Source organism: Polyodon spathula, chromosome 1 (assembly GCF_017654505.1).
Source record: "Polyodon spathula isolate WHYD16114869_AA chromosome 1, ASM1765450v1, whole genome shotgun sequence".
NCBI lineage: Eukaryota > Metazoa > Chordata > Actinopteri > Acipenseriformes > Polyodontidae > Polyodon > Polyodon spathula.
The window spans coordinates 63302992-63330538 of NC_054534.1; the positions used below are offsets into that span (position 1 = coordinate 63302992).

At 36.0% G+C, this 27547-nt stretch overlaps 1 protein-coding gene across 1 annotated transcript in view; it reads right to left on the reverse strand.

The window, feature by feature from the left end:
* Positions 1 to 289: 289 nt before the first annotated feature.
* The window catches only part of LOC121320741 (WD repeat-containing protein 17-like), a 32431-nt gene continuing 5173 nt past the window's right edge, over positions 290 to 27547 (reverse strand). Inside the window, exons 7-28 of the mRNA XM_041259333.1 lie at positions 26810 to 26978; positions 26621 to 26712; positions 26274 to 26356; positions 25226 to 25312; positions 24444 to 24608; positions 23981 to 24183; positions 23473 to 23622; positions 22967 to 23097; positions 22022 to 22147; positions 18944 to 19099; positions 18147 to 18211; positions 15771 to 15903; positions 15075 to 15166; positions 14451 to 14550; positions 13868 to 14007; positions 12430 to 12541; positions 11984 to 12125; positions 11456 to 11558; positions 7978 to 8079; positions 7231 to 7329; positions 6439 to 6622; positions 290 to 679 (exon numbers count right to left, since the gene is read on the reverse strand). Of these exons, the coding sequence (XP_041115267.1) occupies positions 560 to 679; positions 6439 to 6622; positions 7231 to 7329; positions 7978 to 8079; positions 11456 to 11558; positions 11984 to 12125; positions 12430 to 12541; positions 13868 to 14007; positions 14451 to 14550; positions 15075 to 15166; positions 15771 to 15903; positions 18147 to 18211; positions 18944 to 19099; positions 22022 to 22147; positions 22967 to 23097; positions 23473 to 23622; positions 23981 to 24183; positions 24444 to 24608; positions 25226 to 25312; positions 26274 to 26356; positions 26621 to 26712; positions 26810 to 26978 (2754 nt within the window). The 3' untranslated portion in view covers positions 290 to 559. The remainder of the gene's footprint in view (positions 680 to 6438; positions 6623 to 7230; positions 7330 to 7977; positions 8080 to 11455; positions 11559 to 11983; positions 12126 to 12429; positions 12542 to 13867; positions 14008 to 14450; positions 14551 to 15074; positions 15167 to 15770; positions 15904 to 18146; positions 18212 to 18943; positions 19100 to 22021; positions 22148 to 22966; positions 23098 to 23472; positions 23623 to 23980; positions 24184 to 24443; positions 24609 to 25225; positions 25313 to 26273; positions 26357 to 26620; positions 26713 to 26809; positions 26979 to 27547) is intronic.

Here is a 27547-nt window from a genome sequence, read left to right on the forward strand (position 1 = left end):
TATAAAATGCTTTTCTAGAGGCTGAGTAATTGCGGGATTTAGTTTTCATGACAGTTTACACTGTTTTAATATACCGTCCAGACAGATTTGTCTTAATATAGTTTTCATCCACCCCAGATAATGTAATGCTGTTTCATCTGTTTCACCATATATATATATATATATATATATATATATATATATATATATATATATATATATATATATATATATATATAAGATATTTTATATATTTTTTTGGTTTAACATTGCATATTTTAAAATTCCAGCACAGTATTTATTTCTTTTTTCCTGTTGCTTTTGTTCAATCAGCATCTGTCCCTAAAATCATGCCAGATTATATTCTAAGCGTATTTTGTAATATGTTATAATAACTTATTATTGTTATTGTATATCATGACATCATGAATAATAAAATATCTTTGTACTTTGTAACACATCAGCAACATGTTTTAACTTGCATTACAGGTCACCCATTTGTCCTTAAGTCAAGGACATTACAGTAGCCTGTGGAAATCCATGTACGGCACTGTTAACTGCAGATTCCAGAAAGGATTCTTTAGAATGGATTGAGACGAATTCCTGTCCCTAGTGGCGAGAAAGGATTTACTTTTGCCCACATTAAAGCATCATTCAATGAAACTGCTGATTTTCCATCTTCGAGGAAAAATACAGGACCCTGAAAAACAAATAAGTATATTCCACATTCACTTTAGGTTTTTTCTTAAAATGGCATTTTTTAAATAGCAAATATTACGTGAAAGCACACAAGTATGTTAAAAACAACAATGGCCAAGTTTACAACAGAAAAAAACTGGTATAAAAATGTTGTCTATCCTGCTTTTGAGAGGGTTTTACAACTGAAGGTGGGAATCATCACATTTTAACCGAGATGGGGCAATGCTAAAATTGCAAAGTTTAATGAAAGTTAAAATTAAAATAGATTTGGTAAATATGAAGTCTAGATTTTGGCACCGTTAGAGCCCAGCATCTGCAGATCTCAGGTTTCGCACTTGAAAATATACAGTTAACAAAAAAGAGATTTAGCTAGAAGCTAGACGATTCAAGGCCTGATATGTTAACAGTAGTAATTTAAACTCAATCCTGAATTTAACAGGGATCCAATGCAGAGATGCCAGGACAGGTGTAATATGTACAAAAGATTTAGACCTAGTTAGGACTCAAGCAGCCAAGTTCTGAACATATTGTAGCCTATTAATAACATGTTTAGAGGCTCCAGCAAACAATGCATTACAGTCGGGAGGAGACAAAGGCATATATGAGTCTCTCTGCATCAGGTAGAGAGAGAACAGGTCTTAAGCGGGCTATGTTATGCAGATGGAAAAAAGACACCTTTGTAACATTTTGAGCATGTGCTTCTAAAGTTAGGCGAGGATCAAAAATAACACAGAGATTTCTCATTTCAGAACTCGCTCTAATTTCAAGCTCATCAATAACCAAGCTGAAGTTCACCACATTACTCAACTGATGCAGAGAACCCAGCAGCATAACCTCTGTCTTATTGCAATTTAACTGCAGAAACTTTTGTTGCATCCATAATTTGATTTCCACCAAACAGTGTGAGAGTACAGAAACAACTATTGAGGTATCAGGTTTAGTTTGAAGATGCATCTGAGTGTCATCTGCATAAGAATGAAAACTAACTCCATGGCGCCAGATTATCTGGCCAAGTGGCAGCATATAGATATTAATTAACAAAGGCCCTAGAATAGAACCCTGTGGGACATCTGTGGAAACCAGACTGGAATAGGACGTGTATGCCCCCATTGAGACAGACTGCTTCCTGTCTGACAGATAAAACTTAAACCAGCACAGTGCAGTACCGGAGATACCAACAGAGGTCTCTAGGTGCCTAATAAGAATATCATGGTTGACTGTGTCAAATGCGGCACTAAGGTCAAGAAGGACCAAGATAGATAAGGTTCCAGAATCTGCACCAATGAACAGATCATTTACCACCTTTACAAGAGCTGTGTCTGTACTGTGCAGTGATCTAAATCCAGATTGAAGGGGGTCATACAGATTATGTTGCAATAGTTTATTTGATAATTGGTTAGCCACTGTACGTTCCAGAATTTTTGGCAAAAATGGCAGATTGGATATAGGCCTATAATTACATTAAAAAAACAAAAAAAAAAAAAAAAAAAAAAACTTACTATTAACCATATAGCAAAGCAAAATAACACAGCAGTTTCCAAAAACAAATATGCTTTTTTGGATAACTATATGAGTTTCAAGGTTTTACTGCATATATATATATATATATATATATATATATATATATATATATATATATATATATATATATATATATATATATATATATATATATATAGCTCTGGAAAAAATTAAGAGACCACTGCAAATTTTTCTTAAATCAGCATCTCTACATGTATGGCAGCCATTCCATTCCAGTGTCTGTTGAATTCCAACACAGGCACACCTCATTCTACTGAATGAGGTACTGATTAGGGGATCACCTGAACCAAATCTTATTTAACGAGGAAAAGTATAAAAACCACTCCTGTGGTCATCACTATCCTCTTGCAATAGGACCAGCTGGATGGCAAAACAGTGCTAGTAGTACCTCAAAAGTAATTGGAATCAAAAAATAACTATTGACCATGCCCAAAGAGTTGAAAAGGAAAGTTTTGAGTGAGGAAAAGAAGGGTTCAATTCTGGCTTTACTGGCAGAGGGATACAGTGAGTGTCGGGTTGCTTCCATCCTTAAAATTTCAAAGATGGCGGTTCATAAGAACAAGGTCAAGCAGCACACATTGGGGACAACAAAGCTACAGACCGGCAGAGGGCGAAAACGACTCTCCACTGACCGGGATGACCACCAACTCATTTGAATGTCACTCAGCAACCGTAGGATGACATCAAGTGACCTACAAAAAGAATGACAAACGGCAGCTGGGGTGAAGTGCACGGCGAGGACGGTTCGAAACAGGCTCCTAGGGGCAGGGCTGAAGTCGTGCAAAGCTAGAAAAAAGCCCTTCATCAATGAGAAGCAAAGAAGAGCCAGGCTGAGGTTTGCAAAAGACCATAAGGATTGGACCGTAGAGGACTGGAGTAAGGTCATCTTCTCTGATGAGTCCAATTTTCAGCTTTGCCCAACACCTGGTCGTCTAATGGTTAGACGGAGACCTGGAGAGGCCTACAAGCCACAGTGTCTCGCACCCACTGTGAAATGTGGTGGAGGATCAGTGATGATCTGGGGGTGCTTCAGCAAGGCTGGAATCGGGCAGATTTGTCTTTGTGAAAGAAGCATGAATCAAGCCAAGTACAAGGTTGTCCTGGAAGAAAACTTGCTTCCTTCTGCTCTGACAATGTTCCCCAACTCTGAGGATTGGTTTTTCCAGCAGGACAATGCTCCATGCCACACAGCCAGGTCAATCAAGGTGTGGATGGAGGACCACCAGATCAAGACCCTGTCATGGCCAGCCCAATCTCCAGACCTGAACCCCACTGAAAACCTCTGGAATGTGATCAAGAGGAAGATGGATGGTCACAAGCCATCAAACAAAGCTGAGGTGCTTGAATTTTTGCGCCAGGAGTGGCATAAAGTCACCCAACATCAATGTGAAAGACTGGTGGAGAGCATGCCAAGACACATGAAAGCTGTGACTGAAAATCAGGGTTATTCCACCAAATATTGATTTCTGAACTCTTCCTAAGTTAAAACATTAGTATTGTGTTGTTTAAAAATGAATATGAACTTATTTTCTTTGCATTATTCGAGGTCTGACAACACTGCATCTTTTTTGTTATTTTGACCAGTTGTCATTTTCTGCAAATAAATGCTCTAAATGACAATTTTTTTGGAATTTGGGAGAAATGTTGTCAGTAGTTTATAGAATAAAACAAAAATGTTCATTTTACCCAAACACATACCTATAAATAGTAAAACCAGAGAAACTGATAATTTTGCAGTGGTCTCTTAATTTTTTCCAGAGCTGTATGTGTATATATATATATATATATATATATATATATATATATATATATATATATATATATATATATACACATAAAATAACAAAAAGGAGAGCACAACATGGCAATCATACCGTGAACTACAGTTGTTTTAATACATACAATCCAGCCTATGATAAAAGTCAACACCAAGCAGGTCTGCTTACTCAAGACTTAAAATGCGTGACAACATAATCTGCAATAAGATAGTTCTATGGGAAGAAAACTGTTTTGGCTTGCTAAACGTCACTGAAAACATAACTACTGACAATAATTCTCATCAACTGTTTAAATCAATTTAACATTATAGTTAACAAATATTCATCTAACATTGAAAATTATAATTCACAGGGCATTTGCTATGGCTATAAGGATATAGCACAGGAAGCAGAAAGAAGCTGTTAGTACGACAGTGGCGAGTGGAGAGAGCCCGGACTAGGATAGAGGACAAGCTGCGTGGCCCGAAATTAGGAGCGGGCTTAGAGAAGCCCGGGTTTGAAATTAGGAGAGAAAAGAGATCCCGAGCGACGAGCTGTCCTTTGCGCGAGGTCGAATGTCACATTCCTGAGGATCTGAAAACATATAAAAGGGCTCTGCTCGGCATAGGCGCCTCTCGGGGCGATAGAAATAGTCCAGTTGTATTAGAACCTGAAATGAGAGATAGTGAAGGGTTCCCTGACTGGTCTGGTGCTGCCCTCGAAAGGGAATCTGTGACAAAGAGAGATGGGTTAGTCTGGGACTCAGGTACTGAGAGTTTAAAGCGGGCCATGTCCTGAGCGAAAGAAGAACAGTGCCTCACGTGGTGAGATAGAACAGGAGCACGAGCTGCACAAGGATAGTGTGGCCAGGGGTCCCCTCTGACTCACTCGGTGAGAACCCCCATAGTGTGAGGACAAGGTAACGTGGCTGACAGGTTGAGGGAGTGAATCCGCACTTACCCCCCCAGAAGAGGCCGATGCAAAGAGAAAGAGGAGGATAAAGCAAAACACTAGACAGAGAAGGATAATTTCTCTTAGGATCTCAAGAAAACAGAAGTTATTACATAATTGATCTATCAGGAAAACGGAAGTAATGACTTCCGTTTTCCCGAGATCCTGAGATAAATTATCTGGTAATCAGGAGATAAAGGAATTGAAATATCGAGATCCTGAGATAAATTATCTTGCGATCTTGACAATGGCCTCAACGAGCCGCCGTACATCCAGAATGTCACTGTGTACATGTGTTTTTAGTATTGCTCCACAAAGCAGTAATCACAGTTAGCTGCACTTGTGACAAGCTGATTTAAGCATGTGGTGCCACTGGAATTTACAAATAAATCTGCAATTCTTTTCTGGAACATTTTCAATAACCACTACTACAAGCTTCTAATGCATTCCAACAAGATTGCAACTGTGGGATTTATACAACGTCCCACCCCTGTTGTGACAGTCAGCACTGATTGGTCTATTATCGTTTGTGTTTAAAGGCAATGTGAAAAGGAGCAGTGCACTGCACACACAGGTAATAAGATTAACGAAACTAGCAGTCATTGCATTAGCAGGTGCACAGCACCCCTGTACTTTAAGCATAGTTCCCATGCCCCTGGATACAAGTAGCCTAGTAAATCGCTAAAATGAAGTACATGATTAAAAGAGGGCATATAAACTCATACTCTACAGAGATTAACTGTGATTGATGGTTGGAAAAGGGCGAGAAGCGTTCAGAAATACATATGGACTTCAGTGGTTTGTAACGCAAGATATGGACTACAATAATAATTCTGAATTTGAAGTCTTTAATTGATTTGGCAAATAAAGTCTGACTCATACCAACAGAAAACAAAATTAGTAGATAGCCAAGCGTACATTAACATTTTCTAGGTACATTTTTAAATGATTTATTTCTGTAAAGTCTGTGCAGTGTATGTAAGGTACTATATTATAATGTATATTATCTATTTTGTGTTAATTGTGTACTAAGTAGGCTACGGTATAGAAAAGAACATGTGCTAAAATCATCAAGTTTCAATGTGAAATAGTCTTGTATTATTTTCGCATTATACAGTAATGTAATCAATGTAGAAGCATGACTTATTTTGTGTTACCGCTAGCCTACAGGCTAAAGCAAAAAGTGCGCTAGGTATTAATTTGGTTTTATAACTATACTGTATAATGTATAGGCCTACTGTACAGATTTATATTTTTACAAAATGTAATGTGTACAGAGAACGCATTCATGTTATTTCAGCACAACGATTTATAAATCTAAAATAAATTGAGCTCTATAAATGTGTGCGTGCGACTTAAACCAGACACCTTGTTATTTAGGAAAACCTGATTGTCTCTTGACATGTCTGGTTTAGGGAGGGACTACTGTAGAACATATTTAGAAATTGAAAACCGTGATAAAAAGGGTAAATACTTCAAAAAAATGAACCTATTCATAGTTTGTACATACCTCTATCCTTGATCCTGTTAGACAGGAGATATAGACATCCGAGTGGCTTGGAAGATTAGAGCCAGTGACATAATCAGGGCCAGTCATTCCTATGAGAGGCTCTTCTTTAATTCTGTTTAGCAATATCTCATATACTTCCTTTTGGGCTTCAGATGGAGGAGGGTATGACACTTCATCTAAGGATCTAAGGATGTAATAATTAGAAAAGACGCAATGTAAACAACTCCTGGGTAGATAAATGTCCAAAAACTGTTTTTTTTAATTACATACAACCATCCCCAATGTGTGACAAATGTTGTAAACCTACCCTTCAGCGCAGGCACAGGCACCTGTCAACATTAGAATCTCTAACTGAGCAGTAAAACGCTGTGGACTACTAGTTATATTTTCAACAGATTGATGAATTACTTACATGACAGTCAGATTATTATTATTTTTAATAAGGTAAGAATTTAAATTTAAAATAATTTAATTAAATAGGTAGGCCCTTTGAAACTAGAGGTCCATGTCAATTTCATTAATTGGAGAATAGAGTCAGTGCTGTGCTGAGGTTTAAAAAGTGTAAGCCTGTTCCACGTTGGGTTAATCGTACAATATTCAGATTTTATACTGTTGAATTACCATAGGATATAATGACTTAGAATGCCTATAGACTGTATATATTCTGAACTGTAATGTTCATAAAACTGACTTTGTTTTAATAACTCTTAAAGTCTGTTTAATGAGCAAAATGTTAGTTTTCTGAATAGAACCCAATGGTGTCACATGTTCTATTAGTATATTTATACCTACTTGCTTAAAGATTGTGTGCATGATCTCCAAGCATCCAGCTCCACCGAGAGCTGCTCAATCTTTACAGGGACAGACACCTCTCCTCTATTTAACAGCTGGCTGAAAAATAAGGAGTACATGACACTTAATAAAAAATAATATTACAAATGGAGAGGTAATTGTCATAAATCCATAAGAATTAGGAGGTCATGATTTCTTTGAGTAATCACTAACCTTACACACAATATATTATGGTGCAGGCTGGCTCTCAATAAAGCGGAAATATATCATGAACAGTAATGTGCCCTGCCAGAATAATATATCTGGATCGTCAGTACTTTAAATGTTTCAAGTTAGATAAACAGTAGATAAAATATGATGTAGAATATAACAGTAGTGTACACTCAAAATTAAATTACATGCATAATAACATCTACATGTGGTTTTATAGAAAGGTCTAGTCCCACCAGTTATACAGTATTTTGTGTCCATTCATACAACAATGTACTATGGCAAACTGTGTTCCTGCAGGCAGGGGCTTCTCACAGGCAGAGGTGGGACGTGAACCCGGGACCTCCTGCTCTGAAGTAGAGCACCAATACTGCCGTACAAGAGCCAGCTCCCTTGCAGGAGCTGGTATCCGGCTTATGTCTTCATATTTGATTGCGTCACCTACCAGCTCTGACCCCTACCCCTGTGCACGTTACAGTATTCTCTTTTTAGATTAGTAGATAGATGACATGCAGATTTATGTATTTGTGTCCTTACCTTGTATATTCATAAAGTGCTGGAACAATACTAGAGTACTGTCTTCTGATTGCCAACAAAGCACCAATGTATCCACATAATATTAGCAACTCATTACAGTCTCTAGGATAGAAAAGGTACACAGTAAACATAGTATACATTATATAATATTATTTTGTTCAAAGTTCTTATAAAGATAGCTAAAGAGGCCATGTGTGTGTGTGTGTGTGTGTGTGTGTGTGTGTGTGTGTGTGTGTGTGTGTGTGTGTGTGTATATATATATATATATATATATATATATATATATATATATATATATATATACACATACAAACGTGCTCAAATTTGTTGGTACCCTTACAGCTCATTGAAATAATGCTTCATTCCTCCTGAGAAGTGATGAAATTAAAAGCTATTTTATCATGTATACTTACATGCCTTTGGTATGTCATAGAATAAAGGAAAGAAGCTGTGAAAGGAGATGAATTATTGCTTATTCCACAAAGATATTCTAAAATAGCCTGGACATATTTGTTGGTACCCCTTAGAAAAGATAATAAATAATTGGATTATAGTGATATTTCAAACTAATTAGTTTCTTTAATTAGTATCACACATGTCTCCAATCTTGTAATCAGTCATTCAGCCTATTTAAATGGAGAAAAGTAGTCACTGTGCTGTTTGGTATCATTGTGTGCACCACACTGCACATGGACCAGAGAAAGCAAAGGAGAGAGTTGTCTGAGGAGATCAGAAAGAACATAACAGACAAGCATGATAAAGGTAAAGACTACAAGACGATCTCCAAGCAGCTTTATTGAGATCAGGACTTTGACTGGGCCACTATAGGACATTCACCTTTTTGTTCTTGAGCCACTCCAATGTTGCTTTGGCTTTGTGCTTGGGATCATTGTCCTGCTGAAAGGTGAATTTCCTCACAAGCTTCAGTTTTTTAGCGAACTGAAGAAGATTCTCTTGCAGTATTTTCCTGTATTTTGCACCATCCATTCTTCTTTCACTTTTAACAAGATGCCCAGTCCCTGCTGATGAGAAGCATCCCCACAGCATGATGCTGCCACCACCATACTTCACTGTAGGGATGGTGTGTCTTGAGGCATGGGCAGTGTTAGGTTTGCGCCACACATAGCATTTTGAGATTTGGCCAAAAAGCTCTATCTTGGTCTCATCTGACCACAAAACCTTTTCCCACATCGCAGCTGGGTCACTCTCATGCCTTCTGGCAAACTCCAGACGTGCTTTCAGATGGTACTTTCTGAGTAACGGCTTCTTTCTTGCCAGCCTCCTAACAGGCCAGTGTTATGCAGAGCTCTTGATAGGGTTGAGTGGTGCACCATTACTCCACTCCCAGCCACTGAACTCTGTAGCTCCTTCAAAGTGATTGTGGGCCTCTCAGTGCTACTCTCACAAGTCTCCTTCTTGTTTGAGCGTTGAGTTTTGAGGGACGGCCTTTTCTTGGCAGTGCCTGGGTGGTGTGATGCAGCTTCCACTTCCTGATTATTGCTCCAACTGTGCTCATTGGGATAGCCAAACATTTGGATATTATGTTGTACCCTTTCCCTAATCTATGCATTTGTATTACTTTAACTCTAACTTCTGTAGAATGTTCTTTGGTCTTCAGAGTCACAGCCTTACCAATGATCCTTCAACAGTGGGGTTTTTATCCAGAAAATCTGACAGCAACTTCAATGGTTCACAGGTGGAGGCCAATAGTAAGGAAATTGTGTTCTCGTTAGGGCAATTTCTTTCATTGGTGTAAACTGGGAGCTTCCACAGCACAGGGGTTGAATACTTATGCAAGCAAGATATTTCAGTTTTTTATTTCTTAAAAATATTGTCCAACATAAAACCAAAGTCACCTTACAATAACTGATTCTGAGTTTCAGTGTTTAAAAATAAAATATCAAACAGAATGAAATTTCAATGTACCATTTGTAATTCAGTAATATGAGAGCATTGGTCAGGGGTCTGAATACTTTTGCAAGGCACTGTGTATATATATATATAGGGAATAATTAGTTTAGTTACTATATACATGTGATCTTTGATAAATATTACTACATGTTTTTATGTGGGTTTTAAGTAGCGCTGCAGTGAACATGTTTGTCTGGAGATTGAACAACCTCGAACAAGCCCTTTGTAGCGACTTTGAGCTTTTGGCACTGTTTGTAAAAAAGACTTGTATGGAGAGTGCATCTCAAATTTGAACCTGAAAAAATACACATGCTGACATTCACTGTCTGCCACAAACACAATACTAAGTGCATTTATTTTGTATTTCTTGGATGGTGACGGTGGGGTAGCAACCTTGTATCTTGTCACACATGGGTGTATGGGTAGGGGCTCCAATTCTCTAAAATATTGTCAAATAAAACAGGCTTCCTAACTTAATAGGCACGTTTGCTAGTTTCTGGCACTGTAGTTTCAGACAGCTCTAGCCTTCGCCATTATAAAATCAGCTGTCTCAAATGAATGGTACCTTTAAGCAAAAAACAGAATTGGAATTGCACACGCAAGGGTTAAAAAAAATAGTATTACCACAATAGTCCACAAATGCACTCATCACTGCTTAAAATGCTGTATACAAACAAACAAAAAAAAACACCCTTGTGGCCTCGTGCCTCACAACACACCCAGGGTGTGTGGTAAGAATTGTCTTACCGCACACCCTGTCGTGGGATATTTCTTACATATAAACCACCTACATTTAGATACAATAAAATATAAAGGTAATAATAAAATATTAAAACGCTTCAATTTCACTAGGCTGGAAATCCAAATAAATTGTAACTGTTTAATGATTCACAGATGTTTTGTTGTTGTTGCTTTTATAGACAGGGATTAATAATAATTCACATGTTATTCGTCTTAGTAGTCATAGTAGCATACTTTAATAACTTTCAAATGTATGAACACTGATATCTTTTTGTGTTATAGAGACAAAATATCTTATACTACTTTTATATTTAGACATGTAGGTTTCATATAATTGTCAGCAATTCTATCACAGATCAGTAGCTTCAGTTACTGTTTAAAATGTGATGCAGTGCCACATCATTTGAAACGACACTATCTGGTGTATAGCAAGTTTTTTTTTTTTTTTTTTTTTTTTTTTAAGTTCTAAAGAAAAACACACAACTTGGCAGGGGATGCAGCATTAGTGGTGGAAGATGTTAATGCAAATAGTGCCCAAGCAAACCTGACAAGACTCAAGCACACTGCATAAAAGATCAGCTGTCACTTGTTTACAAAACATGCATCACACAATTAATTGCACCAAGAGTAGTTTTAAGTGGTACTAGAGGGCCAAGATTAAGCAAGGTACAATTTGGGTAATCTGTAAAAACTGGAAAGGATCATTTTAAAGAGTCTGAATTTATCAGTGAAAATCAGTAAAAATATAAAAATAAAAACAAAGAACCCTGTTAGTACTGTAGATGTATACCCAGAGTCTATCTTAAATTTGTATTGTTATACTTACTCATTGCACTTCTCAAGCAGCAGTTGATCTGTACGAATATAACTAAGGAGGTCAAGAATAGGGTATACCGAGTCCAAGGTCCAATCAGAGCTACTTATTTGTTCTGTTGAATAAGAAAAGACAATGTAGTAAGCATATTTTTTATATACTACAAACCATATGTTTTGAATAGAAGGCGTTGACTTTATATGTTGTTTTTTTTTTAAAAACTACTTATTTGAACAGAAATGGTAACATAAGCTATTATTCAGTTACTCCAAGGAAGGCAACTGAAATTCACATGACTCAGCATACATATGTGTAAAAGTGTTCCCATAATGTATTCAGTGTAATTAACTACATGGTCACTACCTGGGATTTTACAGTTACATTTACGCTTAACTGTGTTCCCTTGCTGTCAGTTAATGGCAGCATTGTATAAATCTAACATGACAACTAATAATGTTGTATTTCCTGATAAGCTTTTATTAAGACAAGTTTGATTAACATAAAGACTTACATTTCATTACCTTACATGTAGAAATATACCTTTAGCAAAATGAATGCCGATTGGAAGGGCTTTCTGTGGCTCAGGGCTCAGCAAGTAATACTTTACGGCCTGGAAGATTTCTCCACCATTGTATGCAGTTTCTGCTAACTTTAAGCATTCCTCTAAACTTGAAAGATTACACTGAAAAAGCATTTAAAAGAAAACAATCAGTGTTATACCAAATGAATCAGTTAAGGGCTCAATTTGCATTAGCCCAATGAAGTCACATCATCATTTTCGGTATTAAACCCCAGATAATGCACCCGGTCTTCATTTAGAAGGGGACATTTGGATGTCAGCAGCATTACTGTTAATCTGTTAATATCCATTTTGTATAACTTCAATGAATGGAATCTTAATATGTGTATTTAAAATAAATAACTACCTTTAATACAGCTTAAAATTTGTTCACTGTAATGTGTTAGGTTCCGTTACTGTTACTTACTCTTTCATGAAGATCATTAATCTCTGCTGAGTTTCCAGGGTAGAAAGCACACAGCTTGATAAGCAGCAATTCATTTTCTGGAATCATATTTAATAAGTGTGCTGCAAGGTCCCTAAACAGAAAAATAAAATAAATGACAGACTGTGTATATCTGCAATCTATTTCATAAAAGCCCACACAGACTAATGCTATCTCACTTGCAATCTTGCTCCAAAGCAGACCTGTATGATGCTGACTTTTACAATTGGTAGGATTTTGTGCGTTCTTAAAAGACAATAAGTGATAACATGGTAAAAAAAAGCACACCTTTATAAATCCATTGTCTGGGGTTAAATTTAAATCTTGCTCTGAGATAGGATTCAAACCACATCCAATGAGGTAGCCTATTTTTACAGACTAGGTAGAATGCTATGATGAAAGAAACAATTTCAATAGGGAGTGGGAGATCTGCCTTCTAGACAAAAATGATATGTGCTAAATATACAGTACATATACACATCACACCATTAAACCACCATCTACTGTATTAATTGTCCCTTTTTTTCATTGTAAACATAGCCATTGGGACCTGCTCACTTTGGTATGAAACCCTACTACTCACTCTTTTGAACAAGAGATATAATGTATGAATCAGTAGTTTATTACTACTCTCTATGAACATTTTTTTGTCTTTCATTACACAAACAGTAGCTTGTTTGGAAGATATAAGGAGAGAATTATATGTGGTTTAATTTTGAAAAATATGCAACAACAACGTTTTAGTACAAAAAGGGACTGCACAGTAAACATTTTGTATAGCAGATGGTATTAACAATATCTGTATCCAACAGATGGCAAGCTAAAACACAATTTGAAATAATAAACACCAAAATTCACTTTAACACAATGGAAAATGAATGCATAACATAATACTTGTGAAACAAACAGTATACTAAAGGTATTACTGCAACATTTTGCACTGTTCAATAACAGGTTACAGAATGCATGTATGTCTTTATTAACAATTAATTTATGTTAAAATTGTATCCATTTTGTATTTTTTTCTAGTTTATCCTAACCACAAAATACATTATTTTATGATCCATTATACCTGTTCATTAGGCTTAATAGCAGAATAAAATGTAACTACACTATTTTGCAATTAATTGAGTAATTGCTATTGCCATGTTACTCAATCCAACATAGTCATTTTCCTGCTTCTAACTACAAGTATATTTGATTGTTTATTCCAACAGGGGGAACAATGTCTTTTGTTTCACTTCTTTTTTTTCTACTATGCTTGTTCCCTGTTGCCTTTTTTTGTTTTTTTTTTTTTTTTTTTTACAAGAAATAGTTCATATTTCTTCAGTTCTGAATTTTGATTTAGATTACATCAGAATTTTGGTTTTCAGTAATGCATTTATTTCTTTCAAATATTGTTGAACAGTTAGCATCTTACCATGTAGGGGCTGTCATGTACTTCCTTGCAAGCAGTTCTAGAACGTAATGTGTCACCTCTGACGCAGCTTCTCCCAGCACAGTCCCCATACACAGAGCTAGCTCTAGTTCATTGCCACGGATGAGGTTAGTCATTGCTAGCTTTCTCAAAAGGAATATAACATGTTATACAAAAAAGGTTTTAATTGAACTGATGTAGTTAGGTGATAAACCATTGCAAAGTATTTTCTAAATGTACATTAAACACAGGACACAGATTAGATTAACAGCATGCAACAGATATCTAATGCCTTATTGTAAAGTTAATTTACCTTCAGCAAATGATTCTGAAGATATATCATTTATTACCCAATCTGAGAACAGAACTCACGCTAAACTAGGTAGCCATGACCTAAAATCTGACACTCACACTACGCCTCCATTATATCTTTTTCTCCAAGAATATCAAGTAATTTGCAGAAATTTCCACTGGGTGTCAGTATATCTTATATTTAATGCTTGACCACAGGGTTAATCACACCACTTCTCTTTAACCATACCATATATTAATGACAGTTATAGAAGCTCAGTAAAAACAATGATACCTCAGTGTTGTCCACTGCTAGATGGCAGCATGCTGCCAGCACTGCTCGTCCATCCTGGAAGTACCACGCGGCGAGCTCTTTGCTGACTTTGTGTAACAATCTGAAACAGAATGCCAAGCCTGAGTGAAAAGCTTTTATAGTACACCACTGACAGATAGCTACGTGAACGTAATCTTAAATGCATTGCATTCTACAAAGCTCCTATCTACAGTCTGAAGCATATATACTAGAAAGTATGCAATTTGGAACAGATTGGAATGCTATTTCTATATATTTTTTGACAGGTTTTTGTACAATTGTAGAACTCTTAAAGCCAAACCATCAGAATTTTTAACATTCACAGAAAAAACACAGGGTTGGACCAAAACAAAAAAAAAAAGCAAATCAAAAGGAATGCCTGACATGTTGTAAGTTTAATTTAGTCAAAATGAATAAGATTGGTTGATAGGAGCTACCTATACACTTTTTTTTTTTTTTTTTTTTTTTAAAGATGCTTCAGAAGTGATAACTCTGTGTGCCATTGGAATTGGTCACATATCCACCCTGCAGACAACCAAGTGTCTGTGGTCTTCTTATACTGTTTTAAGGTAGAGGCTTCCTTTGAATTATTTGTCTTAAACATACCCATTATAATTGTCCATGTTGTTACCATCAGCACTTGGGGAGTTATTTGTGGAGGAAGTATGTGGGACTTGTATGTTTCCTTCACCAGCTGCCTATTGAATGAAAATCAAATATCACATAAATATTTTTTTGGTATTAACCCATTAAGTACCAAATCATTTTTATTTTGAACAACTCAAAACACAAGCTGTATTGTGCCATTTGACACATTGCATTTGGACGTTAATACAATTAGGCTAAGTTATCATAACAAAATTACAAAGTTAGTCTGTTCTCAAATGAAGACAATGGCACTTAATGGGTTAACGTGATGTTGTACATGCTATTTTATATGATTTCAGTTGTTAACTGTTCTCTTCAGATTGATGAATTTTCTATATGTAATACGTATGGGTTTGTTAAAAAAAATATATAGATAGGACGATACTAATTTTCTAAGCATTTGGATACAAGCATCTGCATCTAATTTGGGGATTTCTGGCATAAGAGCTTGACATTGACTATTTAGAGAGAAGCCAGGTGTTGCATAGGGAATACAAGGTGGTCCGGTTCTGTTGCATTTATATGGAATCTGCAGTTCAGACACTAAGCATTATAGATGCTGAACCCAGCATCAGTTATCAAGGTAATTTTAGGTGTGTGCATCCAGTCAAAGAACATAAACAGTTTAAAATCACATGACATTTTCTAGGCTACCTGAGCAACAAGCAGAGCATCTTTAAGCTGTCCTCTTGAAGTGAAAAAAAACACCAGTTTCTTCACATCACCTGTGGCAATGCAGTAAGGAATTACATCATCATTTTCTTCTTGTATAAGCTGGTCAGCTCTCCTACAAAAGAAAAAAAATAGTTAATTGGTGGTAACAGATGCCCACTTCAGAGTGTGATCAGTTTTACGGAAACTTGGAATCCAACAGTTTTTCAACAGGGCTGTGGAACTTGGGAGTTTTTAGCAATTTAAAGCACAGAATAGAGTCTTTTTCAAATGTTCCTGGTGTTTTAGATCCTACTACTTCACCTGGTAGGCTATTCCATGCATTTATAATCTCTCTAGACTTGTATTCCATGTTTTTTGCTATAGCTTAACATTAGAGTTGCCTTATTATTTGCCTCACAATATTGACGAGGCTCAACTATAAACCCTTTTCAAAGTACCCATTCACTATTTCCATCCTCTTCATTTTATACTTATAACATAGATTGTTACACCCAATACTTTTTCTTAGTCTTTTGTCTGAAATCCCAGGTAATTTCAAATTGAACCATGTTATGATCACTGGGGCTCTACTACTTCAGTATTACATAGTATCTCCTGGTTGTTTGTGAACACTATATCTAAAATTGCCCTGTCCCTTGCATTTCTAATTGCTTCGTATAATAATTTTCTATCATTTCTTTTCTGACCTGGGGGTCTGTAACATACGCCAATAGAAAAAAAAAAAAAAGCTGTTATTTTACCTAACAGCTCAACCCAAATTGACCCACTTTGGTTTGTAGACAGAGATGATTTGACGTTTTTTTTTTACTTCTAGCTCTTCCCTAACATATAGAGCAACATCTCCTCCTCTCCTATCTACAGTAATCTTTTTGGAATAGTTTGTAACCCTGTATGTTGAATTACTCTCCATCCACAGTGCTACGATTCTGTGATTCCAACAATGTCATACTTTTCAGTTGACATGTGTGCTTCTAGTTCTAAAAAAGGTTCTCCATTTATCTATGCAACCAAAGCCTCCCTTCTGCATTTATTCTTTAACCACAGATTTAAACCAATGATTCTGCTAAGCCTCTCCTTCCCTGCTCTCAGAACTGAAAACACCCGGAGAAGATTACTTGACTCCTTTTCTCTGTAAGCCTGTGTGAACAAGATGGCTTGGGGGTGACGTCAGACCAGCAAGAAAATGGGCACTGAGTACTGCGAGTGAAGCGCTGGTGTGCACATTTAATAATTAGAATAAACAAACGCTAGACAGAACACAGAACAAAACACGTAAACAAAATAACTGGCACAAGGGCCAAAACAAAAGGACTATACACAACACTCACAGACATAATTACCACAGGGGGAACAGCACAGCACAGAACACAAAAAACACTCATCACATTACTTCTAATACACTAACCTCTTCACCACCCATGATCACCTTATCTGTACACCTATGCAAACATGTATTCAATTGACGGCTCCAGCCACATTCCCATGTGTGGTTGCAGGGAGAACTTTAACTCCCTCCCTGCCATCCAATACTCCCCACATATAAAACCCTGTGCCCAGACAGGGCTCTCGCCCTGCCACAGCCTGGCAGCGAGTTCAGTGAACCTGTCTTTCAGTATCTCCAACCTCCTCTCACGTATGTTATTTGTCCCTTCATGGACGATCACTGTTGGTTCTGTATCTGCCCTGTTTGTGACCCGGTCTACTCTGTCGATCACCAACTCTGGACCAGGGAGACAGATAACACTCCTGTTTACTGGGTTTCTTGTGCAAAACTTCCTGTCTACATGCCTTATAAGGGAATCATCCACTATGATTTTCTGCCTCTGACAGTCCCCACTCTTTTGATCTGCAGGCTCTCTAGTAGTACCAACACTATCCTCCACTGTATTACTGTTCTGTAGCCTGATGCAACTCACCAAGCTGCTCCTCTGTACAAAGACCTGCAAGCTCTGTCACCCAACAGATCTTACACCAGTGCACTGCACCAAATGCACTCCTAGTTCTTTAGCCAGGATTATTAGCTTTATTATGTTTTCTGCTAGCTGTGTTATGCCAACTTTTACAATTGTACCTGGTTTTAGATATTAATGGATATGTTATTGATAGTTTAAGTGCATTTTGATTGAAATAAATAGTTAATCAATTTGGTAAATCACATGCTAGATTTTATTTTAATACATATAGTTAAATAATAATACTATACTATATAATGCTTATCATAAAACACTATTAAACTGTGATAACGGACATACGTTTTTCAAACCTTATAAATATGTTCAGGTGCTGAAAAGAAAACACCTCACTTTGTTTAACTTTGTTTCTGGATTCTGTTAAATGAACACAACAAATTCTTACCTTTGCATAAGCTTTTTCCAGTACTTCATTGACACACCAGGCGCAACTGATAAAGCTTTGTCCCACTGAAATATATGTATGTTGACATTATGACTAAAATAACCTTTTAATCTTATTACATATTTTTTCTTTTGGTGTGATGCCATAGCAGAATGGAAAGGACAATACAATAGGTCTAGCTGTTCTCATGAAGACTGAATCACTAGTTCCTGCTTCATCATGACATTATCACATGTGGATATCTGTAAATATGAAAATACAGAACTTCTTCATGAAACAGATTTGCTTTAAGTAATATGTATGAAGTTCTTAAGCCACTTTTACAATAATATCTTAATACTACATAACCTAACCATTTATCTGTATATACTTCTTCTCATTTTTATTCTCACTGCTATACTTGTTGCAGAAACCTAACACCTGAAGATACGTGATAGTTATCATTTTTTTAAATTTTATTTCAACCTGATATATCTTCCCTCTTTTGTGAATCTGTAGTTTATTTTACACTTGGAAAACACTATCAAGAACATACAATGTCATTGTCCAGGGGAAATACAGTGATCAGTGCAGTACTTTGTTCGGTAGTTTAAACACCTGGCCATAGACATAAACATGTTTAAAAATGATATGGTTATTATTGTTATTATACACTTTACTTCTAGGTCAAAATGCATACAGGTATTTAAGGATGGTTGATGGTGATGCTTTTTTCTCTCTTGTACTGTATTTTTGACAGCGTTTCAAGAAAAGTAGATGTAAATATTTATTTGAATAATGAACTGCATAGAACCTACCTCACCAAGCTCCACCATAAGCTCACAGTGTCTTTGGATCTGGCCTAATCCCAGGTGGATTTTTGCTGCTTCTTTTAGCCTTTCCTCTTTGCTTGGCACACCAATGCCACCTCCAAACTTAGACATTTTCACAATAGTTAACTCTTGGGCTTCTGACTATAAAAAGACAAAATACAGTTTTATATATATATATATATATATATATATATATATATATATATATATATATATATATATATATATATATATATATATATATATATATATGTACTGTTTTAGTTTGTGAAGTGACTATTGTACAATTAGTTATTTTACATTATCTATGGACACACTTGTCTGTCATGTAAGAAATGATTATTCCCTTATGCAAGTTTCCCTTAGTAAAAGCACAGCAAAGTGTAATAAAGAACAGTGAAAGCGTGGTAAAGCATAGGTAAGCATTGTAAAGCACAGAGAAGTATGGTAAAGCTTATTAAAAAACATGGTAAATCAGGGTAAACTATGGTAAATGCATAGCAAATGCACAGGAAAAGTATGGAAAAAGTATAAAAATACTGTGGTAAACTTGCCTCACACTAATATCAGCTCCTATAATTATTTACTGTAACTGGAAAACAGTTTAGATAAGAATTTAGAGTCTACAATAGTATTAGATTTAGTGAGAACACTATCAAGTAAATAAACAATGATTGAGATTTATATATATATATATAGTATATACACACACACACACACACACACACACACACACACACAACACACACACACACACACACACACACACACACAGGTGGAGCCTTGTCACATATTCTAAATCACTGCGTTGCCTCACAGAATTTTAACAGAATTTTAATTTAAATGTACAGCTGTAACTATGAAACTGCGTGACCAATTACCTGCAAAAAATCCCAAAGTAGTAAGCAGAAATGCAGATTTGGATGAAGAACAATTAAATGAACTGGAAGATAGCAAAAAAGAACACCCCCCCCTCCCCAAAAAAAAATGCTCGCTCACCCCAACTTTGTCACTTAAAATAATGTATTTTTAGCAGTTTGTAAACGATAAAGAAAAACACAAAATGAGACTTGTACACATTATCCACCCCTCTCTGACACAGCTCTTGAAAATTACTGTAATCTGATACGTCATTTAATTTATTTTTATTCCTCACGTCTGTTCTGCTCAGTGTGTCTGCATTGACAGGAAAAAAAAAAGAACACTCATCAGTTGCAATCTCAACTCCACCCCCTGGTATATTTTTTCAATGGCAATGTGTACATGATAAAAAGAAAAAAAAATATTTCATTGAATTAATTTACTCATCTTAACTTAGTGAGTAGTTCAAAGTTATACATGAGACTCCTTTATTTGGCCTAAGGGTATTTAATATAAAAAAAAAAAAAAAAAAAACTATTTTTTTTTTTGCCTTAAACATGATTTATGCTTTTTTTCCCCTTCAAATCCACTGTTTTCCCTGGATTATAAATGCAATAAGGCCCTTTAGGGCATCTGTATAGGCTGATTATACGGACTTCTCGGGGTTGGAAGACACTTGATGTTGTCTCATGCCTCACAATGCCCCGAGGTCGGGCCTTATTGCGTACATACACACACCTGCACACACGCACACACACACGCACACGCAGTAATCCACTGCGTATCTGCCCGTCACATATCCACCCTAACCGTTTATCTGCCATGATCAATTTCCTCACCTATGTTAGTATATTATTGAAAAGAGAAGATTAGATCAGAGATTGTAGATCCTACCAGAGTTCTTGTACACTGTGTTGTATGTGCTCTGTGCGCAACCATTGCTGGTAGTGTCATGTGAGCTGTACAGTGTGTTGATATGTAAATAAATCCTGTTCGCCTGTGGCGAGTATCAACTTCAACCTGTCACTCAGCAGCGAATACATGCACCTACATGGCTACTCTGTCACAAGCATTAATACCCTGTATCTATGTAAACAAATGATTTGTTACAGCTGTGTATAATGGTATTTTAAACAGGATTCCTTTATTCGCCTTTTTACATATCTGCTCTTACTCTGCCCTTACTCTTATGATGTTGGGTGACTTTATGCCACTCCTGGAGCAAAAATTTAAGCAGCTCGGCTTTGTTTGATAGCTAGTGACCATCCATCTTCCTCTTGATCACATTCCAGAGGTTTTCAATGGGGTTCAGGTCTCGAGATTGGGCTGGCCATGACAGGGTCTTGTTCTGGTGGTCCTCTGTCCACACCTTGATTGACCTGGCTGTGTGGCATGGAGCATTGTCCTGCTGGAAAAACCAATCCTCAGAGTTGGGGAACATTGTCAGAGCAGAAGGAAGCAAGTTTTCTTCCAGGACAACCTTGTACTTGAATTTTTGTGCCAGGAGTAGCATAAAGCCACCCAACATCAATGTGAAAGACTGGTGGAGAGCATGCCAAGACACATGAAAGCTGTGCTTGAAAATCAGGGTTATTCCACCAAATATTGATTTCTCAACTCTGCCTAAGTTAAAACATTAGTATTGTGTTGTTTAAAAATGAATATGAACTTATTTTCTTTGCATTATTCGAGGTCTGACAACACTGCATCTTTTTTGTTATTTTGACCAGTTGTCATTTTCTGCAAATAAATGCTCTAAATGACAATATTTTTATTTGGAATTTGGGAGAAATGTTGTCAGTAGTTTATAGAATAAAACAAAAATGTTCATTTTACCCAAACACATACCTATAAATAGTAAAACCAGAGAAACTGATAATTTTGCAGTGGTCTCTTAATTTTTTTCCAGAGCTGTGTATATATATATATATATATATATATATATATATATATATATATATATATATATATATATATCCATCATATAATTAGAAGTGAGAAGTGAAGTGAGACGACGAAAGTGGTTTAATGATTGTAAGGTGTCTTTTATGCGTATTGTTTCGTATCGGTCAACTTTTGGGTATGTCCTTTTAACTTGAGGAAAACCAGTACAGGAAAAATCATGTCAGTGTTTTTAGAAAAAAACATTCATTAAACATAATAACAAAAAAAAAAAAAAAAAAAAACATTGTTTTTACTTACAGTTTTAAAGCTAACAAGGTGCTTCATGTGCATGATTCCTTTGCAGTAGTTCTGAGGAAGCAAACTATCATCCTGACCTTTAATAACAGCAACAAGATCCCAAAGGTTTTCACTTCCTCCTGGTGGCTATGTGGAACACAAGAAACACATTATATATTTGCTCATTGTCTTGTGGTATGTTCTGCACAATCCAGGATACTTTTAAAAGATGTATGTGTTCATTGTATGCTGCGTAATAACAAGACAGTGTATTGGCATAACCATTTAGGGCCAGAGTACCACTAAGGTAGATTAAACTTGTTTCTCATCATGGAGCTATGCAGTCTCATAAAACAGGGTGTATTGAATAGTGTGCAACTGTCACTGGTTTTCTTCAAAGGCATAGGATTAAAATTTAATTTGATCTGCTGAGCAGCACGTGTTTAAAAACAAATAAAAACAAGAAAAGGCTACTTAACAGGGGTGTGAAAAGACAACGTCACAACCATGGCTGGTGAATTTCAGGAAGCAGACTCAGAAGCTGCAGTTTAAAAGGTGCTGTTGCACGCTTTTACTTAACAATAAACACAGAAAAAGGCACAAGGGCCAAAAAAAAAAAAAAAAACTTTAAACTAAACAAAACCGCACTTGTAGGCTGGGTAAGCTACACTTGAATCACAAATCACGAATCACAAATCTCACCCCTAACTCCTTCACCTCAAGAAAGGCTTTTAACTGCCTTTTTATATACCTGTGGCTGGAGCCTAATTAATAAATTATTCAATTTTAAGGCCCCAGTCACATTCCCACATGTACTATGGCAGGGAAGAATTTACCCCCCTCCCTGCCACCCCAATACCTCCGCCCGCTCACCTCACACACACACTACACTGGCATGGCTTTCACCCTGCCACACCGGGGTAAATAAAGAGCTATCTCCACAATTTACAAAAAAAAAATACTCACAGAAAAGCATTCTGAAAACCATCTCAGCTTCTTCACTCGAACATCATTTGTTAGTTTATCAAGCTCTTGCTTGATGTCTCTTGAAACTTTGCCACAGAGGAGAGGGGGAGCACCAGGTGCCATTGCACGATCTAAACAGCAATATTTTGACATAGTATTAAAACAGTTATTTAGTACATTTGTTTTGGAGAGAGTATTTATATGAAAATAAATGCAGGTGGTGACAACTGGCAATAAAACACTTGAAAAACATATGTTCCTTGAAAAATTATCATATGATCATAATTGACCTCCTAAGTAAATATCACCTGGTTTTACAGACTCCAATTTGCGCAAATAAAGTGCTACCTGAGGAAAGATACAGTAAGTAACATTTGTCATAATAATGAAATAAGCTGTAATAATCTTTGTACCTGTAGTTTTCACAATCAGTTAAACAAACAGCAGGGCTCTTTTAGTGAAGCATCATTCAAACATGTGCGTCTATGTATTTTTTAAAGACTTACCAGTATTGCCAATTATTTCTTCCCAGCTACGGTCAACTAAAATTTTAATCTGAAGTGGAGCAATTAGAGGTGTTAATGACCAGAGTCTCACAGTGGAGTCTCGAGAGCATGAAGCCATAGTGAAGGGACGATTAGGATGACAAGTTAACCCTAAAGTAGCATAAAAAATGCCATTTAGAAAGAAAACATGTACAAATAACATTCTATAGAACAAAACCTTTGACAGATGCATCATCGTGCAAACATTACTTTTATAGCCAATATGATGGTGGTGTCCTGTGGTCATAAGTCATGTTTTAATTAATATTTTAAACTGGAGAAAGTCTATTTACAGCCTAAAAAGACTATAATATTCTTAGCCCGTTTACATGGTTACCTACGTTTTTGATTGTGCTATACCAAGATTTTACAATGCTTTTCCTAGGCTCTACTCTTTGCAATGCTTTTACTTTTACGAGGGATACAATTAATTTAATACTTCATCTTGAAACTAATTTTGACATTTTACCGTAAACATCAGCACCATGATCATACACAGTGTCTAGGCATGTCCCATCTCTTGTGTCCCACACTCGGATTGTATAGTCCCAGCTTCCTGATATTAGCAGATAGGGGATTTCAGTGTTCCACATCAACCCTCTTACAGGAGCTGTGTGTCCACTTAGAACATTAATGCAGGCATCCTGTGTGTAATCCCATATTCGTACAGTTCTGTAAAGGAAATAAACGCAAACTGCTAAGCAACTGTATTTTCACACAACCACTGGTTTGTGCCAGTCTATTTGGAAAAAAAAAAAATACAAAATGCAGTAGACTGGCAACCACAACAACTGCTAGATACCACTAATAAGAAGATCCGGGATACTACTAGTAAGGAAAAAGGGTAAATCTCTGATGTGTGTTTTACCTTAGCATTTGTATATTCTATCTGAAATAGAATTCTGATAAAAAATAATAATGTTTTAAGTTACCCGTCATCAGATCCACTGCAGAGGATGCCCTCCCTCAAAGGGGACCATCTGACATGGAATACCTTGGCAGTGTGCCCAGTAAACACCTTCAATGGCTGATCAGAACTGGTTGCTAAATAATACACTCGGACATTTGTGTCCTCACAGCCAGTGGCAATCATATCTCTGCAAAGAAGTAATAAAGGGACAGTTAGTCGAAGATCATGTGGCAGTGTAGTTTACTTTTATTTGCTTCTAAAAACAGAACATTTGAGCTGCTTCATATAAACACACTGTAGATCTCACAAACTATAGGCCAGATTAATTTATTAGACACGTGTGCAGTAATAGCTTTACTATATAATTTAGCATGATTTAGTGGACCATCTTTGTTGATCAAATCAATGTACTGTTTTCTAAAGACCTAAGTCAATGGTCAAGACTTAATAAGCATTATAAAGCATTACAGTACTTACTAAGAATTGCAAATGACTTCTACCAACACGCTGTTTATTGAATTTCAATAGCCTGTTCATACAAAAAATATATATATACAGCACAGCAAAGACAGTGGTGAGCTTGGAACTTGCTCTGCAATCTATGTTCCTGCTTTTAAAATCAGAAACTAATTTACATGATTTTTCCTCATTTGACATTTTGAAATCTGTTGATGGAGAACTGTTTACCGTATATGAGAGCTCTACAGCAGTACCGTATTTACCAGATAACAACATTTTTGTCATTCTTTGTATGCTTTTGCTATGTAAGCAACAATGCTAATTGTTTAACACATTCATACTTACTTGTTGTTCTGACTCCAGTCACAACCAAAAACTGCAGCTGGATGCTTATATTTATGTAATATTCTTCCATCAACTGTATGAATTAGGCTGAAAAAAAAAAAATTAAAAAAAAAAAATAAAATAAAATAAAATAAATATATATATATATATATATATATATATATATATATATATATATATATATACACACACACACACACACACACACACACACACACACACACACACACACACACACACACACACACACACAGTCAATTCCAATTAAAACAAACTCAGATTAAACAAATGTCTTAATGCTACAACTTCAGCAGTCATTTATTGTAAATCACTTCTTACAATTTGAATTCATTTTCTGTGCAAAGTTGAAATTTCCTGTTTGTGCAAATTTATTTGGAGATTTCCCATGGAAGAAAACATTTAATTATACAAAGTTCAAACAGCTGAGTGTAAAGGATACTGTGAAATCTGTTAACATGGATCCAGATTAACTGATTTGATACTACTATTCATATGATACATCTCGAGTTGCAATAGACACATTTCACAAGTTGCCACGCATCAATTATATTTCCATAAAGCAGCGGAAAAAAATACGAAAGTGGAGGTGTTGAAAGCAGTGGATAATATACCACCGTTCAAGAAAAGATAAGATATTGCTGCAGATTTCAACATTCCCGCAATAGACTGGTGAGTATTTTTAAATGTATAATAGTTTTCATTGTACTGTAATTACTGTGTACTGTGTTACTGTATATTCAATAAAAACTGTTGGTATTCATTTGGCTTAGACTCCTGACAATACAATTCATATTAATGAGAGTAGACTGTATTAGGTAATTTGCAGATGTTTTTTTTTTTTTTTTTAATTACGGTACAGTATCAAGAAAGAGCTGTTTTTCGTACTTAAATAAGCAAACATTCTACAAGTACAATAATAAAATTGCATTTAAGGATAATTTGAAGACATATGTGCATGTGCATTCACTGCCTTATCATGTTCCAGATATCACAAAAATGAGAGGTTATCTTGATGCAAAAGACTTACCAGTATCCATCCGCACTACATGTGGCTATCTTTTTAGCATCCTTATGACTCCATGCAATACAGAATATTCCATTGTTTCCATGCTTTAAAAAGAAATTCAAATGTGAATATCAGCTAACATAAGCGCACAATATGCAAAAAATGTTATGAAGATGCAGTTTATTAAATTTAACAATTCAGCAAAGGAATTCTTCTAATTCTTTCAAACAGTAAGCATGTTGGTTTCCACATTCTGATGGCAATTTGATGTGCTAAATTCAAAACAGGCAGAATATTAAAACCTAAGCACACTTTACTTGATCCTATTTTTCTTTTACCTTTTAACAAATGAACAGAAATCAACTTACCTCCTCAAATTTTGTTATCAGTTTGCCTTTCTTTAGATCCCATATTAAAGCACCATTTCTAGACGTGGCACAAGCTATGCAGTTTAAATCTCCTTTTGTAAAATAAAACAATAGTTATTAAATGAAACCTGGGTACAATTTAAACATTTACACATACTCACATCTTTATTATTAAAGACAACTTCTTACCTGGAGCCCATGAAAGTGAATAGATCACTCCTTCATTGCCCGGTGTAGTGTATACTGCTGTTAGTGTGTTTATATCCCATACTTTTACTGTTCCATCAAACGAAGCTGTAGCTAGTAAGTTGGGATCATCTGGTTTGAATTTGCAGTCAAATATTGTCTCAACGTGCCCCTGAAAGTAATATAAACAAGAACATGCAACAGGAATAGTTATTCACTTAAGGCACCAAACAATCAAACCAATTAATACAAAATATGGCCTACAGTATGACTTTATGACTACTGGTAAATCGTATTTGTCAATCAAATTTTTAATATCATTAGAAATATGCCTTAACTGACTTTAAGTCAAAATTGTTTGGGCCTATGGCAAGAACAGGGTCTTTGATAAGAGTTTATCTGGTTTGTGAGTTCAGTGGAAATTAAATGCTCATGTGGCTTGTACCCTTTTTTACTGTGGCACAAACTAGAAACTGGGCTTAATTCGTAACATGTCAATTGTGGTTTACAAGACTGCAATTATTACTTTATGACAAGACCAGTGAAAATACCAAGCTTACAGCATTGGAATCCATGCAGTCAGTTCAAAATCCCAAATGATTCCAGAGATCATAGATGCAACAGCTAACATGTTTTTCAGATAATGCTCTATATTATTTTTGAAATTTTTACTACAACATACAAATGGTGAAATTAAACAAACAGAACACCACTGTGTGATAATTATTAGGAATATAAACA